At 44.3% G+C, this 16,502-nt stretch overlaps 1 protein-coding gene across 1 annotated transcript; it reads left to right on the top strand.

The window, feature by feature from the left end:
- The first annotated feature begins 1,104 nt into the window (after window positions 1–1,104).
- Window positions 1,105–16,058, top strand: UPF3A (UPF3A regulator of nonsense mediated mRNA decay). The gene is made up of 9 exons (XM_007466369.1): window positions 1,105–1,311; window positions 1,986–2,092; window positions 3,725–3,831; window positions 5,028–5,126; window positions 5,261–5,371; window positions 8,684–8,739; window positions 8,829–8,987; window positions 13,839–13,999; window positions 15,704–16,058. The coding sequence occupies exons 1-9, from the start codon at window positions 1,105–1,107 to the stop codon at window positions 16,056–16,058; spliced, it is 1,362 nt and encodes a 453-aa protein (XP_007466431.1).
- Window positions 16,059–16,502: the final 444 nt, after the last annotated feature.

The raw sequence follows: 16,502 nt of genomic DNA, 5'->3' as shown, positions 1-16,502 counted from the left end.
AAGGCCCTGTTTTTTTTGGTTTTGTTTTTACATCTTTATTGGAGTATAATTGCTTTACAGTGATGTGTTAATTTCTGCTTATAACAAAGTGAATCAGTTATACATATACATATGTTCCCATATCTCTTCCCTCTTGCGTCTGCCTCCCACCCTCCCTATCCCACCCATCTAGGTGGTCACAAAGCACCGAGCTGATCTCCCTGCGCTATGCGGCTGCTTCCCACTAGCTATCTATTTTACGTTTGGTAGTGTATATATGTCCATGCCATAAATGCTGGAGAGGGTGTGGAGATAAGGCCCTGTTTTGAGTGCCGTGAGTCTGAGCTACTCCAGTCCTTGACACCTGAGTCCTAAGGACCGTCGAAGTGAGCCTTATTTCTCTGCGGCCAATTTCTTCTCTCAACTCTGGAGCATTTATTCTACTCCGTAGAGGAAAGCCATGTACTGATTTGTGCTGTTTGTCAATCGCTTGCTTTTTCTTGAATGTAATTGCTACTCTCTGATGAAACGTTCAGATTTCCTTGGAAAAGAATAAATAGCTTTAAACACTTTATTAAGCACGTGTATGTCATTCTCTGGGATGTTTAGCCAAACGGCCAGCTCTTCTCGGTGGGAAAGAGATCCAGCCCTGCACAGCACAATTCAAGGCTCCCGCTTGAGCCAAGTCCTCAGGTCCCGAATTTCCCGCTGACCCGCTCCTGGGCGAGGCCGCCAAGCCCCCGTCCACCCCCAGACCCTTCTAAGTCGGGCTGCACGGAGACCAGGGCATCGGCCCCGAGCTGACCGCTGCTCTGGGGGCCGCCCCCGCAGGGCCAGGGCCCGCCCTCGGCAGCCCAGCTCCAGCTCCAGGTCCTGGCCCCGCACACGCCCCCCTCCCCCGCCGCCCCCACGTCCAGGAGCTGAACGTCCCGCCCCACGCGCGTCCCCGGGCCCCGGGCGGGCGCGGCAACGGAAATCGAGTACGGGAGAGGGATGCGGAACTGCAGCCAGGGACGGGGGAGGGGGCGTGCGGCCTTTGAACAGTGGGGACTGGGTGGGGCGGCCCAGTCCTCGCGAGATTTCGGCCCTGACGAGAGGCTGCAGCGGCTCGGCGGCGGGTCTGGGATGCGCTCGGAGAAGGAGGGAGAGGGGGGCCCAGGGTTGGCAGTTAGTACGCGGGGTCCGAGCGGGAAGGAGAAGCCGTCGCCCACAGAAAGCCACTTCCGCCGGGAGTCTCAGCAGCGGGAGCCTGAAGCGCCGGCAGCTTCGTCCTCCGGCTGTGGGGGCGGTGCAGTCGAACCTCGCGAGGAAAAGAGGACGGTCCTCAGCAAGGTGGGGGCGGGGCGATGTGAGGGGCGGGGGCGAAGGTGCGGTAGCCCTGCTTCAGCACCGCGGACAGCGGCCGGGCCGCGCTGGCCCCGCGGCGTCTGGGCTGCTAGGGCGCCCTTGACGCGATCTTTTCTGGCTTTGGAGGAAGAAAAGTCACTTCAGCCTGTAGGTGTTTCCCGTCGAGGCTGGGACGCTGGGCTTACCAGTGCCGGGCAGTAGCCTTCCACGTTGCCGAGGGTCCGGTCCGGTCCAGGAGAGACGGCGCAGCCGGGAGAGCAGAGCCCGTGGCGCTGGAGTGGACGCGGGTGGACCCTGCGGGCGGGAGGCGGAAGGTGCTGCTGTGGATGTTGCCCTGCATGTACCTTACCTCCTGGTAGGGAGCGTGGAGGCGGGCACATACCAACAGTTACCTGGTTTTAATGAGAAGATTTCATGAAAAACGGCTGCTATGCCCAGCCTTTTCTGACCTCACCGATCCCTTTTACATTATGCAGCCCTTGTTATTCTTTTGACAGCCATGTTCTCCATGCATATATTCCTTAATCTTTACTAAAATGCGTGTTTCTGCTGGACTCCTGGGTTAGATTTTACTCTGAGCATAAACACAGGTGACCAAGCTTTCAGGTAAGCTTAATACAGTACTAGTGAAAGGAAACCCAGCCAGCGTTTCTCCCCAGGTGGTCATCCGGCGGCTTCCTCCCAGCCTCACCAAGGAGCAGCTGGAACAGCAGCTTCACCCCCTGCCCGCACATGATTACTTCGGGCTGTTTACTGCTGATCTCAGGTGAGAAGATTTTACCAACGTTAAGAGGCTGAGAGGGAGTTCCCTCGTGGCCTAATGGTTAGGACTCGGAGTCCGGGTTCAAACCCTGGTCGGGGAACTAAGGTCCCACCAGCTGTGCGGCACGGCCAAAAAAAAAAAAAAAGGCTGAGAGGTTTTGTCAGTTGATGGTAAAGGAATATAGATAATAGAAGCCATCTCTGTTTCCATCTTCTTTGCCACATGTACGCGGCAATCAGTGCAGACCTTTATTTCTGCAAGTTATTTCTAAGTAGGCAGATAATTAAATTTCCCTAAAATAGATTTGAAGATCTCCATAGCACCACCATAGCCTAAAAAGGAAAGCAGTCTAGCAGCGTATTAATTTTTTTATTTTGCATATCACTAAACCTTATTTTATATAACCTTTTAAAGTAAATTGTACTAAGATATAAGAAAGAAAAGTGAATAAATAATAGATGTATAACCTAATGAATTTTACAAGTGAACACACCCATGTAACTAAGACCAGATAAAGAAGCAGAATATTCCAGACCCCAGAAGCCCCTTGTGTTCCCTTCTATCACTGACATCCCCACCCTCCACTAATGCCCGCTAAGTTATATCTTCTTCAGTTACCTTTTACAGCTTGGTAGGAAGATGTTTCTGACAATAATTTAACACTTCAAAATCTCCTTTTTATTAAAAAAGAGAGAAGACCTCAAGTTAGCCCAACAGATGACAGTTCAGCTAGAATTTGGTGATTTTCACTATGTGATTTCTTACTGTCTTTATTATTCTTTTTCTCTTCAATATCATGAGTTCTCATTTATGGTAGCCATTATAAACTTTCCTTTTGAATAAATACCTTTAAGTAAAAAAAATGTCAGTTCAGTCAAAGAAAAATATCACAGGTAAATGTAGATTTGGTTAAAAAAAACCCAACATAAACATGATTTTTTGAAATGGCTAAAGTTTAGGAAAACTAGTACAGTTACAGGAGGTCAGGCACTGGCCTCAGAGTGACTCAGATTGGAATCCCAGTCCCACCATTTTACTAACTGCTTCCTCTGTGAGCACCTAATTTCTCTGAGCCTCAGTGTTCTCATCTGTGAAATGGGCTTGAAAGTTCCCACCTGTGAAGGACATTGGTAGCTGTGAGCTAGAGGGGAAAGGCTTAGTTCTTCTGTAGATCGTATGCCATGTGCTACAATAAATACCCTTTTAAGATACCTAAATGTGTTCTCTAAATCAGTAAAGGAGCTCTTTTACAGTGCAACATTTCCTTCTCTGAATGAATCGTGACTAGGTTGTATTGCAGTCATGATACGTGATTAGGGATGATCTTTGAATAACCTTGCCTTTGATTTTCTACCTCTGACGACCAGTATTTTAACCCTGGCTCTGTGCAGTAGAAAAACCAACCTAAAGTGTCTCTCCCAAATCATTAAAAAGATCTCGGTTAATATTTTGTTTGTTTTTGGTTTATTTGCTCAAGAATATCCAGATTGCTGTAATTAACTGAGAAATGGTTCTTTGGCATAAAGGTTTTATCTGCAGTAGTTTGTTGTATCCAGAAAAGAAGAAGAAAAAAAAAGACAAAATTAAACGAAGTCTTAAGTTTTTTACTGTTTTCATTGTTATCTCTTCTTTCAGTCTTTATCCTCATCTCTATTCAAGAGCATACATTAATTTTAGAAATCCTGATGACGTCCTGCTTTTTAGAGATCGTTTTGATGGATATATCTTCATTGACAGTAAAGGTTGGGTCATTGGCTTTTTAAACTCTTTATTGTAATTTCTAAGTACATTAATTAAGTTTTGCTGGATGTTTGTGAATTTTAATTGAGTCCTTAGATGCTAACCCAAAATAAATTCATAAATTTTGAGTACGTTATTGTGATTATGGGCTTATGTTTAAAATTAAAATTGCATATAAACCAAAGAATTATAGCAATTTTGTGTAGTAGTGACAACCTTGTTAGGTATTATCATCAGAGAGTGAAGTTTTTCACATAAATGAGTTTTCTGGATAAGTGAACTTTTTACTCCTTTACGTTCCCAAAGTAAATTATTTTATCCTGGTGCTATGTACTAGCCGTCATGGATGCAGCACTGAAAATGAAGCAGACATTGTCCCTGTCTGTCTGAAGCCCTGTTCTCCTCCTGATTCTTGACTTTATTCTCAGTAGTTGAGGATAAAATAAATACTCAAAAGTGTCTTCCAGATACATGAGAGTTAAAGTATCATAGCCCTCTGGCAAATGTGAAAGCGAGGATCACTCAGCGCGTTTGGCAGCAGGGTAGAAGTGTTCCCTCTCTTGGTGAGGCAGGTGCTGTCTGTGAGCGTTTCTGTGTGTCTGTTCCCCGCCACCCCTACATAACAACAGAGTCAGCTTCAAGTGACTTTCATTCTAGATTTTTCTCTTTGAAGCAGATCTTACCTGGATATCATGAACACCCTTTGAAACCCTCTCTTTTAGCTGAGTGTCTCTTGTAAACAAAGTCATTTCCTTGAACTCATATACCAGATTGATAATTGAATTAGCCTTTTAAAATTAAAAAATGTAAGATGTGACTAGGACACCTATTGAAAGGTATTCCAAAATAAACTCTTTGGTGGGAGAGCGATAAGGTTTATTGAGGTAGAAATTACATACGGTAAAAAATAAAAAAACCACTTTAAGGTATACAGTTTAATGAATTTTGAATGTATTCAGTCATGTAACCACAACTACAGTATGAGGAATTGTGTTATTTAGTAAATAAGTGCGCATCCTTTGTTTAAATCTGGAGTTTGATGTGCTAAGATTACTGTTACCTGAAAGTATAATTAAATTATATTTTAAACACTAATATTGTCAATGCTATGCTCAGTGCTTAAGTCAGCTAGACTGTTGTTTTAAAATGAACACAGTAGAATTTCAGAATGGCTTTTGTAATTTGTTTCCTGTTAAAGGCCTAGAATATCCTGCAGTGGTAGAATTTGCTCCATTCCAGAAGGCAGCCAAAAAGAAGCTAAAGAAAAAAGACACCCAGACCGGAAGCATTGAAGATGGTGAGGCCTTTCTCAAATGCTGGATTGTGAAACTGCATTAAACACAGTGGTCAAATTAAACACATTGATCAAATATAATTTCTCTCCCTATATGGGGAAGAATATATTTATTTTCTTTCTATCTTAATTTACAGATCCAGAATATAAGAAGTTTTTAGAAACTTACTGTGTGGAGGAGGAGGAAACTAGTGCCAGTCCTGAAACTCTTCTGGGGGACATAGAGGCAAAGACAAGAGAACTCATTGGTCTGTTTTGCTCATTTTTTTCCTCTTTACTTTACTGAGATATGTATTTATAGAGTATATATTTGTTTTTCCTTTTTCATGATTATTGTAGAAAATTGACACATGTGACAGGCTTGGCAGAAATACAGAGTATTTCCCAGTTTTGACAAAAGGAAAAGGGTGGCAGGATGGTAACTTGGGAAAATATTTCTGAGCATCTGTTGATTGAGGGAGAACACCTGAGTTTTCAGTTACAGTCACTTTGTTTCAAAGTTATGACGCTTCTGAATGAGCAGTAGACATTTGAGTGCCGTGTGCCGGGCTGCATCAGGTAAGCTTATGTCTCAAAGTTGAAGTCAGTCATCTTTGCAAAGAGCAGTCATAGAAAGGAGATGCTTTGCTTAAGTATGAGGTCATCTTGCTGTTGCTCAAAAAACTATCAAGGCCCCTGAGCGAGTGAGGCAGATGAGTGGATAAGCCCAGCCAGAGCACAGAATCTGGTTTGAATCAGGCCTTCAGCCCTCTACCCCCAAGTGGAATATTTTGGAAACGGCTCTCTCCTAGCAGCATTCCCCCAGAACTCAAGGGTAGACGTGAAACTCCTTTCTCTATCAGGCAACCTGCTTGTCTCTCCCAAACGTGCTTGTAAGTGTCTCCCTTCCTGCCTCTGCCGGGGCTGGGGCCTCACCGAGCAGCCCGGTGCCCCTCCCACCTGTTCTGCCCTCCCTTCCCCATGCCTATCTCCTGCTCACCCACCAAGACTTACAGGACAGAATGTTACAGTGTTGATAATTTATCTTATCTGTCTGTCTCTCTCTGCATTAACTCTCCTCTTACTTTGTCTCTCCACCCCCCAAGAGAACTGTATTTTTGTCTTTGTAGTCTTAGCACGTGATACATTGCTTGGACAAGTTTAGGTATTTGGTAAATATGTGTTGAGTAAATTAATAAAAAAAGGTTGACATTATTGAAGCATTCTTCGTTAGTCTAATAATGAAGTTTTATATTTTGTAAGAGGTGATTTAACGTGTGGCTCAAAGGATCTTTAATCACTAAAGTATTTATGGAGATGTGCTTAGCCCATGTCGACTGGGTACCGACTCTGAGCCTGGGCACGGGGGCAGCACTGGAACAGGACACACAGGCTTCTGCCCTCATGCAGCTGCCCTCCTACTGGGGTGACTGTAGCAAACACATGCAGAAATGCTCAAGCCAGAGTATTTCCACTTGTGATAAGTGCCACAGACGTAATGGAATAGAATAATGGGATAGAGAGAGGCCCCTCTGAGACGTATTTGAGCCGAGACCAGCTGGGCCAAGAGATGGAAGAAGACAGAACTCCAAACACAAGGGCTGGAGGCTGGAGCTCTGGGCCTGCAGGAGCGGGGCACACGCCTGTGTGGTTGGCACATGGTGGGCAAGGAGCAGAGTAGCTGGGGAGGTGGGACCACAGCATGATGGGCTGGATTTTATTTGAGGGACAGCTGGGGACCGAGGGAGTGATGTGGTCTGATTGATTTTTTTCCCCGTCACTCTGGTTGCTCCATAAGATGGAGAAGCTGGGCTCTGGTTAGGAGGCCCTTGCTGTCGTCAGGGAAGGCTGCTTGAACGAGGGCGGCAGAGTCAGCATGTGTTCTGGAGGTTGAACTGACCAGCCTGGCTGAGGATTGGGTGTGAGGGTAAGAAAGCAGAAAGGATCAAGGCCTCCAGGAGCCTGACTTGAGCAGATCAGTGGGTTATGGCACCAGGACTGACATGGGGAAGAAACGGTATTGAGGGCAAATCATGACTTCACTGTAGAAAATGATAAATTTCAGAAGAGTTAAACGAAGCAGCAAATTAGAAATTATTTACAGAACTCGCCCTCCTCATCCTGTTTCTTTACTGCTGCTGCTTAAGTGCCCTTGTACAGGGGCCGCGGCAGGGAAATAGCAAGGTCTTTCACTTCTGGGCAGTTGTTAGATATCCACTTGCTGATCATACACATCCCCTACGAGTCCAGCCACCCTCCTCAGAGGAGGGCCGAGCCTGTCCTCTCCCGTTCCCAGCACCTCGCCCAGTGCTTGGTGCACAGTAGGTGCACCGTAATTATTTACTGAATGAATAAATGTGACTTAGAATCCACTAGCCCAGGACGAGCCTGTACAGCTTTGTGACTCCTCTTTCTGCCTGTTTAAATTTAGTCTTAATCAGGCAATTCGTGGCAAATGCCTTTTTCTTAGATTTTGACCTTTAGTGGATTCTTATGGTCAGGGCTGAGCAGTGTGGGTTAAATGCAAATGTTAGTTCACTCTGAAGTTGCAGATTAGTGCAGGCATATCAGGGTCTTTAGAGCGCGGACAGACCTGGGCTCAGGTCCCAGCTCTGAGACTTAGCAGCCGTGGGACCGGCTTCCTCATAGGTGGTTGTCGCCAAGCCTAGTAAGCGAGAACGGTTCTACTGTTGGTTAAATCAGCGCTGTACTGTGTGGTTGCGCATCTTCTATTTAGTAAATGATACACTTTTATGGCTTGTAAAGCACTTTCTTATACAAGGTTCTATTTACCCACCACATCAGTCCTTGGCGGGAGCAAGGCGGGTGCTTGTAAGGAAGGAGGGAAGGCGGGTGGAGCCTCAGCATCGGCTCCCCAGCCCCACCCAGGTAGGTCTCAGCTCTGCCCTAGTTGACAAGCCCAGAACCACCGCCGTACAGGGCAGAGTCCTCACTCCTCTCCAGCCCCGCCCTGACCCCATGGGTACCAACATCTGTGGGTGCTTAAGTCCCCTCTGTAAAATGGCATTATATTTGCATGCAGCTTACCCACATCCTACTGTATACGGTAAGTCATGTCAGATTACTTGTAATACCTGATACACTGTGAATGCTGTGGAAATAGTTGCCACTGAGTTGCAAAGTCAAAGTTTTGCTTTTTAGAACTTTCTGGAATTTTCTTCCCCATATCTTTTTGATCCACAGTCGGTTGAATCTGGGGATGTGGAACCAGTGGATACGGAGGGCCGTCTGTATGTAAATACGTTATAACGTTTGGGAAGTTTAATGTATTGTTTTCATTTTGCTTTTTTGCTTTATACCATTTTGGTGAGTAATGTATGGGTCTCCCTTAAGAATCAGGAATTAAATGCCTAGTGTGTATAAGTCTGTCAGTACCTCCAAATTACTTGACTTTATAGTGATAGAGTAGGAGCTCCCCCAAATACAGTGTAGGCTCATGTAAGTTTTCAAATGATATAATCTTCCCTTAATTATTTTAAAGATTAGACTGAAAGCAAGTATTTAAAATAAAGAAATCTTATTTTAGAGTTAAATACTACATTGCAATTTTTGTATTTTAGCTAGAAGAACCACACCTCTTTTGGAATATATTAAAAGTAGAAAATTAGAAAAGCAGGTAGGTCTGGCCTTTTACCCGGTGAATAGCCTTCTTGTTCCCATCGTGTCCGTGCAGACAATTTATACACATACTTGCCACATCTTTAGAGAATTCGAGAAGAAAAGCGAGAAGAACGGAGGAGGAGGGAGTTGGAAAGGAAGCGCTTACGGGAAGAAGAGATAAGAAGGAGGAGGGAAGAGGAAGGGTGCAGCAGGAGAGCAGCAGGAGAGCAGCAGGAAACTGCTGAGAAGGCAGTAAGGAAGAAGGTAATTTTGAGGAGACATTTCATTTCTTTTTTCCAAAAGTAGTTCAACCTTTTAGGTATTTCAGCTCTTCAGAACTTTCAGAGCATTTTCATTAGTGTAGCCTTTCACTATTATAGTTCTTTTTCTCTGTTCTATGACAGTGGTTCTCAGATGGTGTTCCCTGAGCCCCAGGGCTTTCCTGAGCTTGCTGTGTTTGGGGGACCACATGGGTGGAAGAGTGGGCGAGGACCAGGTTCCTGGGTGTGACAGAAGCACTTCACCCCGAGGAGCCCACATTTAAATGTCGTAGGCTGGGCTTCTGCTTATATCTGCCTTTCAAGAAAGATTTCCTAACTAAAAAACTACACATTTGAAACCCGCTGGCTTTGTGTCTGCTGGCCTTTCTTTATGCCGACTGACTCATAGAACTGGGTTGTATCATTTCTTTTGTGGTAGCAGCAATGGTTTCTACATCTCTTGCCCAATTTTTCCTCTGACTGACGCATTCATTTAGGAGGGTGGTTTAATTCCCACAGAGGGAATTATCCTCTATGTAAAATTTATTGCCCAAATTGGGGTCAGCCCCTACCTTCTTAGTATTCTGCTCAGATGACTTTAAGCCTAGATTTCAACCTCATGTGAATCTTACCTCTTCCACAAAGGGTTTAAGGTGCCTTTTAGGGATTCATTAATATTGTATAATATAAAGGAAGAAAATGGAAGGTCAGGACTTGAGGGAACAGAGGCAGAAAGGAAAGGTTAGGGAAGAGACCACAGTTGCCATAGCTGAGCCATAGGTTAGTTTCTGATATGCTCGGCAGTCAGAAACAGAAACGTTGATCAGAAACATAGTTTTCATTATCCATGAGGAGAAAACATGGCATTTCTTCAAGGAAGGCAAAGCTTTTTCTAGGCCTTTGCGTCTAAAACAATGTCTCCCACAGGTGGTCCTATGGGGCTCACTAGCAATGGAGGGGATTTCTTAACCATATTCCTGTGAAACACACAGCCATCTGTATCGATCAGAACTGACTGGGCTATGCTGCAGTAAAAATAGTCTCAAGCTCTCATTGGTTTCATGCAGCTAAGGTTCGTTCTCTTCTTGTTCCCATTACGTGTCCATTGTGCATTGCTCATCATAGCCATTCAGTGAGCCACGCTGATGAGGCTCCATCTTGCATTTGCTTCCACAGTCGTTATGAAGCGGAAGGGGGTGTGTAACACAGCAGGTTGCACACTGGTTCTTAAACCTTCCACACAGAAGTGACAGGTCCCATCTGCCCACATTTCACTGGCCAAAACACGGTGCACGTCCCCACCTAATCTCAAGCTGAGGGACATTGCAAGTGCTAGGAGGAAAACCTGAAATATCTGATGAAAAGCACTAATGAATAACATAATCTCTGAAGACTGTTTCTTGAAATGTCTCTTTTTAAGTTTAAGGATTGGCTGAAAAACTCAACCTGATGGAAGGTGTGGGCCAGGTCATGTTGCTGCAGCACATTTACTGCAAAGATAAAACCTCAGTGGGCAAGATGAGTAGGTAGCCGTTTGACCCGCAAGAAATCAGCCAGAGTGGTTTCCTTCATTTTGGCTTTGATGACAATTGTTACACATCTGTGTAGTTTTAAAATCTCATAATCTGTTAATAACATGGATGCAATTGAGGAGCCCAGTCAAGATTATTAAATGAAGATCGTCCATCCCACCTCTGCCAGGACATGGACCTAATAATGGGCGTAGCCAGGGTGTGCCTCTGGAAATAACTCTGTGGTTTAAGTATGAACACGGTTCTTCATAACAAAAGTGTAGCAGATATACTTCCTATAACAATCATACGTAGTCTCAACAGTATAAACTAACAGCCCTTGAAAGATAATAAAATGAAACCTTAATATTACGGGAAGGCCTTTGTCATCTTGGAAAGACAGCTCTGTCATGACCGGGGGAAGTAGGTACACATCTACAGGTTGCAAATATTGTCTAGCCTTTTCCTTTACCTTTCTCAGCAAAGAATAGTAGCACCTAATGCTTTATATTCTGAAAAGCATTTTTGTCAACAGCTTTGAGAGTTTTTCAAGAAGAATCATTAAAATATGTAGCCTACAATTTTGCCTATAATTTTAACTAAGACTTACAGTATCTGGAATATAGCATTTTATTTTTACATGTTTGAATATGAAATTAGAATCCAAAATAAACCAAAGAAATAAAAACAAATTATGTCAGTAAAAGTAACTGTAGGACTCTTCATATAGAAAAAAAGAAACCAAAACATAGGCACAGCAAGAGAAAGGCTTAGTCTTATTGAATCTGGTAAAACAGAATCCTGGTGGCAGATTAGACCCCAGCGACATGGGCCGCCTACAGCTCTGTCCTTCGAATGTCTGGTGTTCTGACCTGACAGTACATATTTGACTCCAAGGGTAGCCTTTAAAGAGCGTCTGTGCTCAGTTTGGGGGTCTCTGACCTAAGATTCATCTAGAGAATTCAAATTAAAAAAAAAAAAAAAAAAAAGAAAACCTAAAAAATAAAATCTGTAAAGAAAAGCCCAAAAGAATTTGTATTAATACCCTAATAGTAAAGAGGCAGAGAGAGGTCCTCGTGGCTGTTTTTAACAGTAAAGAAGAATATGATTCAAGGAGAGCCACGCAGTGGTTTATTTTCCTCTGAGACTTGAAGACTAAGCAGTGAGCTCAAGTTGGAGTAGGAAGCCAGGTTACCAAAGTCACAAGTAAAATTCCCGAATGCTGTATATACATTGTAGGCTATACATACTGTTATCTGAAAGAGTTGTGCGATCTCTTCCACAAAGCTCTTTAAAAACAGGTGTGTGTGTGAGATAGGTTACACGCATGTAGAGCAAGCATAGATGTGGGCTGCATGGGGACACTTGGCCTGACCCCTGCTGCCCTCCCCGCTCCCCCCCCCCCCCCCCCACCAGACTCACGCCCTCTCATGAGTGGCCCCCCCACTGTCTGGTCCCTGCCTTCCCTGACCCCCTTGAGAAACCATTCCCCCTCCTCCCCTGCCCCACACCTCACTGTCCTTTTAGTCTGTTCATCATGTGTTTGTAGTGTTTCATACCACCTGAGATTATCTGGTTCACGGTTTTCTATTTTTGTCACTGTGTACGCCGTCCTCCCACCCCCATGGCCACCACTGCCTTGGCAAGACTACCGAGTGTGAGTCCTCAATTGTGGGCACTTGTCTCTTACCCACAGCTGCGTTCCTAGCACTGAGCCCAGGGTCTTTACCCCGGTTCATGGCACACAGCTGCTAAAGCCCTTGTCATCTCTGGAGTGACAGGAGTGTCCTCTGTATGCTAATGAGCTGACAGGTGGCCGGGACCCTGGATAGCTTCAGGATGGGAGCTGCTCATCAGAAAGCCCAGGCGTGATTATAGCATTGGAACCTCCAGCCCCATCCCCACCTCTAAAGAGGAAAAGGGTTGCAGATTGAGTTCAGTCACCAATGGCCAGAGGTTTAATCAATGATGCCTGTGTAACGGCGTCTCCATACAAGTCCCTGCAGCGTGGGGTTTGAAGAGCATCCCAGCTGGTGAACACACGTATCCTGCTGCCGAGGGGTGGAGCCGAGAGAGCCCTGTGCATCTCTCCCATTGGACTGTGCCTGAGTTGTATCCTTTATAATAAACCAGTAATAGTAAGTAAAGCACTTCCCTGAGTTCGTGAGTCAGTCTCATTCAAGAACCCCCTGAATTTATAGCCGGCCAGTCAGAAGTACTGGTGACAACCTGGGACTTGCAACTGGCCTCTGAAGTGGGGACAGTCCTGTGGGATCTGACATTAATTCCAGGTGGATAGTGTCAGAACTGGGTTGAGTCCTAGGACACCCAGCCTGTGCTGGACAGCTGGGGAGGTGGTGTTGGAAAAAGCTTTGGTTTCAGAAATATTGTAAAAACAGTTCATAGGTGCACAAAATTATTTGTTGGATGGATGGAGACTTACACTGTTGCACTGCCCTGTGGTTTGCATATATTAATTTTTTTAATTAAAAAAAGATACACTGTTGTCTGAAAGGATCCCCCATAGGCAGGTAACGTAGTCCACTGATGAGAAGCAGCTTGCAGCGTTTGCCTGACGGTCTGTGTTTCATCCTTAAATGGACTCATTTAGTCTAGGTGTATCTGTGTGTAGTTTTTGTCTACTGCAACTTACATAAGTTCACTTTTATAAGTGAGAACAAAATTCTCCCAAGTAGACTTCGGTTCATGTTCTACAAACTCACTGTACCTGTGGTGCTTAAAGTTCAAAGAGCAGGAACAGGGAGGAAGAGGCCCAGTTTCATAGCAAAATGAACGTATCATAGGAACCTTCTAAATCTGTTTCAAGAAAGAGAGTAATAGGTGTTTTTAAAACTATTCTCAGTCACTAATATAAAGCCATCCTTTAAAAAATTTTTTTTTCCTTATTACCAAAGTAATACTTGTTCATTTTAGAAAAACTGGAACGTGTAGATGAAAGGAAATCATTTCATTTCTGCCACAACTAAAAACAACAACTCCTAACACAGTGTTGCAAGCCTTTTAGAGGTTTTTCAATGTGTGTGAGTCAACATGCAAATAGAAATTGGATCATTCCACTTTGTAACATTCTTTTCTTCGTTAATATAATATCTTATTTATCACATTATCCTAAATTGTTTTTCATAACTAGAAAGTATTTCATTGAAAGAATGTTCCCCTATGTACTTAACCAAAAACCTGTTCATTGGACCTTTAGCTTATGTTTTTTTTTGCTATTCAAATGTTTGGGCTCAATATTGGTGTATATTTTAAATTATTTATTAAATACCTTCTTTTATAATATATTCCTAAAGTGATATTTTACTAGCATTATAATTTCTCAGCTTCTCAAGAAATCAGAAAAGGGAGAGGAGTCAAGCCCTGAGAAGCCAAAAGAAAGAGGAGAGGAAATTGACACCAGAGATGGGAAACAGGAACCCGGTCCCAGCCGTGTAGTCGTGAAGCCCAAGCCCTTGGAGAGCTCGCTGCAGGAGCTCAGGGAAAAGTGAGCCATGCTTTTGTTTCTCTGACCATGTTAAGCACCCAAGGTTGTCATCGAGTTGTGGTTGTATATCCTTTGTCAGTATGAGTGCTTATGTTTCATAATCTACTTGGAATTCAAGAGTCTGCTGGGATGTGCTTGCCCACACCTTTGTCTCTCCTTGGTGAACTGTTCGGTCTGCATCCTCAAGGCTGTCTTCAAACAGGGAAGTGTCCTGGTATTGTTTCCTCCATATCTCCTCTCCTGGTTACTCTCTTGGATTCCTGCCTTTGCACTTCCCATCTTCAAGATCTCCTTCCCACTCTCTTTACTTGGTGATTTTTATCAGTTTGTAATTTTCCTCTGTGTTTTGAGATATCTTGCCCATTTGATATTCCAGACCTCCTTCAGTGTAGCTGCAGAATCGTAAATTGGAGAGCCCAGCCTTTTAGGCGCTGGAGATCTTCTGTGATACAGAAATAGAGTCCCAAGTGCTGCCCTTTCTCTGTTGGAGTGGTCAGTCCTCCGGTCCCGCCAGGATCTGCCCAGCAGCCGTGGATGCTGGTGTCCACTGGCTGCTCACGCACAGCGGCTCATGAGAGGAGTTTGAGCAGTGCCCTGTGGACGGGATACACGGCAGCCTCTGAGCAGGGAGCCCCTCCCTCCTGGGTCCACAGTCAGGGGGCCGTGTGCAGCTGGGATTCTTGTTCCCCTGACCCAGGGCTCCTACCCACGTCCTGCATGTGCTTCCTGGAGCCCAGGACCACTCTGCTCAGAGGGGTGGCTAGAAGTAGATTTGAGTTTGGAGGGGAAATGGCAGGGTCATGGGATTAGGCTGCTTTTTGCCCAGAATCACAGTACTCGGAATGACTTCTTACTACCCTTCTTACTTCTTACTACTTCTTACTACTTACTTCTTACTTCTTACTTTTTCTTGCACAGTTGTGATAAAGGTTTTCTTTCTTCTTTATAGGCATTCTGGTTAATTGGTTTGTTTATAAGATTAATTTGTACATGACTATCAAATCTATGACCGCTCGGGTTTATGTTACAGGCATATCTCTTATTATTGCTTATGATACAGCAGTGCCTTTGTCATGTTTCTGGCGCAGATTTGTGCTCGTAGCTCTTTTTGTTCCCATCAGCCCCGCTGCCATTGTGTGCGGGGAGCCACAGACATACGGTATGTGAGGCTTGTGGAGAGAAAGACTTTAAGAACCAGATGAGCTAAGCAGCCACTTATTTACTTACTATTCATTTAACAGTTTGATATGTGCATGCGTTAATTTTTTAAGTTAATTTTAGCTCTGCTTGGAACAGAAACTCAGCTGTAAATACCAGCTCTGTGTCACGATGGATGTGCATCTGGGCTGCTAGGAAAGTCCCTTGAGTACTTTTAGTCTCATTTACTTTATCTGTAAAAAAAAGGGAGGATTATATTTACTAAGAATTATAAAAATATGTGTATATGGTACCTTAGCATAGTGCCTATTACATATGTGTGACTCAAGTGTAACAGTAAATATTGTTATTACTGTTGTTTATTCATGTTTTCAAAAGTTTCTTATTGAATGCCTGTCGTGTGCCCATCATGTGCAAACTTGGCACTGCAGTGATGAGAAGACTTATATATCCCCTGCCTGTTTTTGAACTTGTCGTCTGGAAGGGAAGACAGGTCATCGACAAGCAGTTTATGTAAGGTTATTGATAATTTGTGTTGAATCACAGGTCACAAAATGACAGTGATAAAGAGCAAAGGAACGTGGAGAGAAGATTCCGAGAAAAAGAACTTGAGGCACAAAGCTACCACTTGGGTGACAGCAGAAAACATAGAGCTCCCTATGAGTTGCCTAAGTTTTCAGGAAGAAGCAAAGAGGAGCTGAAAAGGGGAAAAGGATCCACCCCAGACCGAGGGCAGAAGGGGCGCCAGGCCCGGGGCGGCCCTGTGGGGGCAGCAGAGATGCCAGGAAGGGAGAAGAGCGCAGGCGGGCAGGCGCCCAAGGACACGGGAAGCAGTAAGGTTCCTTGTTCGCTGGGGATAGGCTTTCGCTTTGTTTTCGTCTGCTCACAGTACCCGCTGTGATCCTGCAGGCTTACAGCTGCTTTTCCAAACAGAAATGTTTTATCTAACCAAGAGGCTTGAGGTGTCTCGAGGTGCAGGATCGTAGCTTCCGACAGCGTCCTAGGGAGCTCACTGCCCTGAGAGTCTGTATTTGCAGAGCAGTTATTCTTGTCCCGTGAGAGGGCACCAAGTCCTGAAATGAAACCAGCATCAACTTTTCTCAGAGAATCAATTTTTTTTTTAACCAGGAAAGAAAAAGAACCTTTTATTTAGTATAAAACTGGCACATTCACACTATTTGCCTGAGAATAAGTAACGGAAAGATTATTCATTTTACCCCTAAGACAGTAAGGAAAATATTAATGACATGTCATGGTGCTTTCTTTTACATCACTAACAGAGTCACGATTTTTTTAAATTGAAGTTTAGTTGATTTACAATATTGTGTTAGTTTCAGGTGTACAG

This window comes from Lipotes vexillifer, unplaced genomic scaffold (genome assembly GCF_000442215.2).
Source record: "Lipotes vexillifer unplaced genomic scaffold, Lipotes_vexillifer_v1.1 scaffold791, whole genome shotgun sequence".
Classification (NCBI taxonomy): domain Eukaryota; kingdom Metazoa; phylum Chordata; class Mammalia; order Artiodactyla; family Lipotidae; genus Lipotes; species Lipotes vexillifer.
The sequence above is the reverse complement of the archived record's forward strand: the minus strand, read 5'-3'. Positions and strand labels throughout refer to the sequence as shown.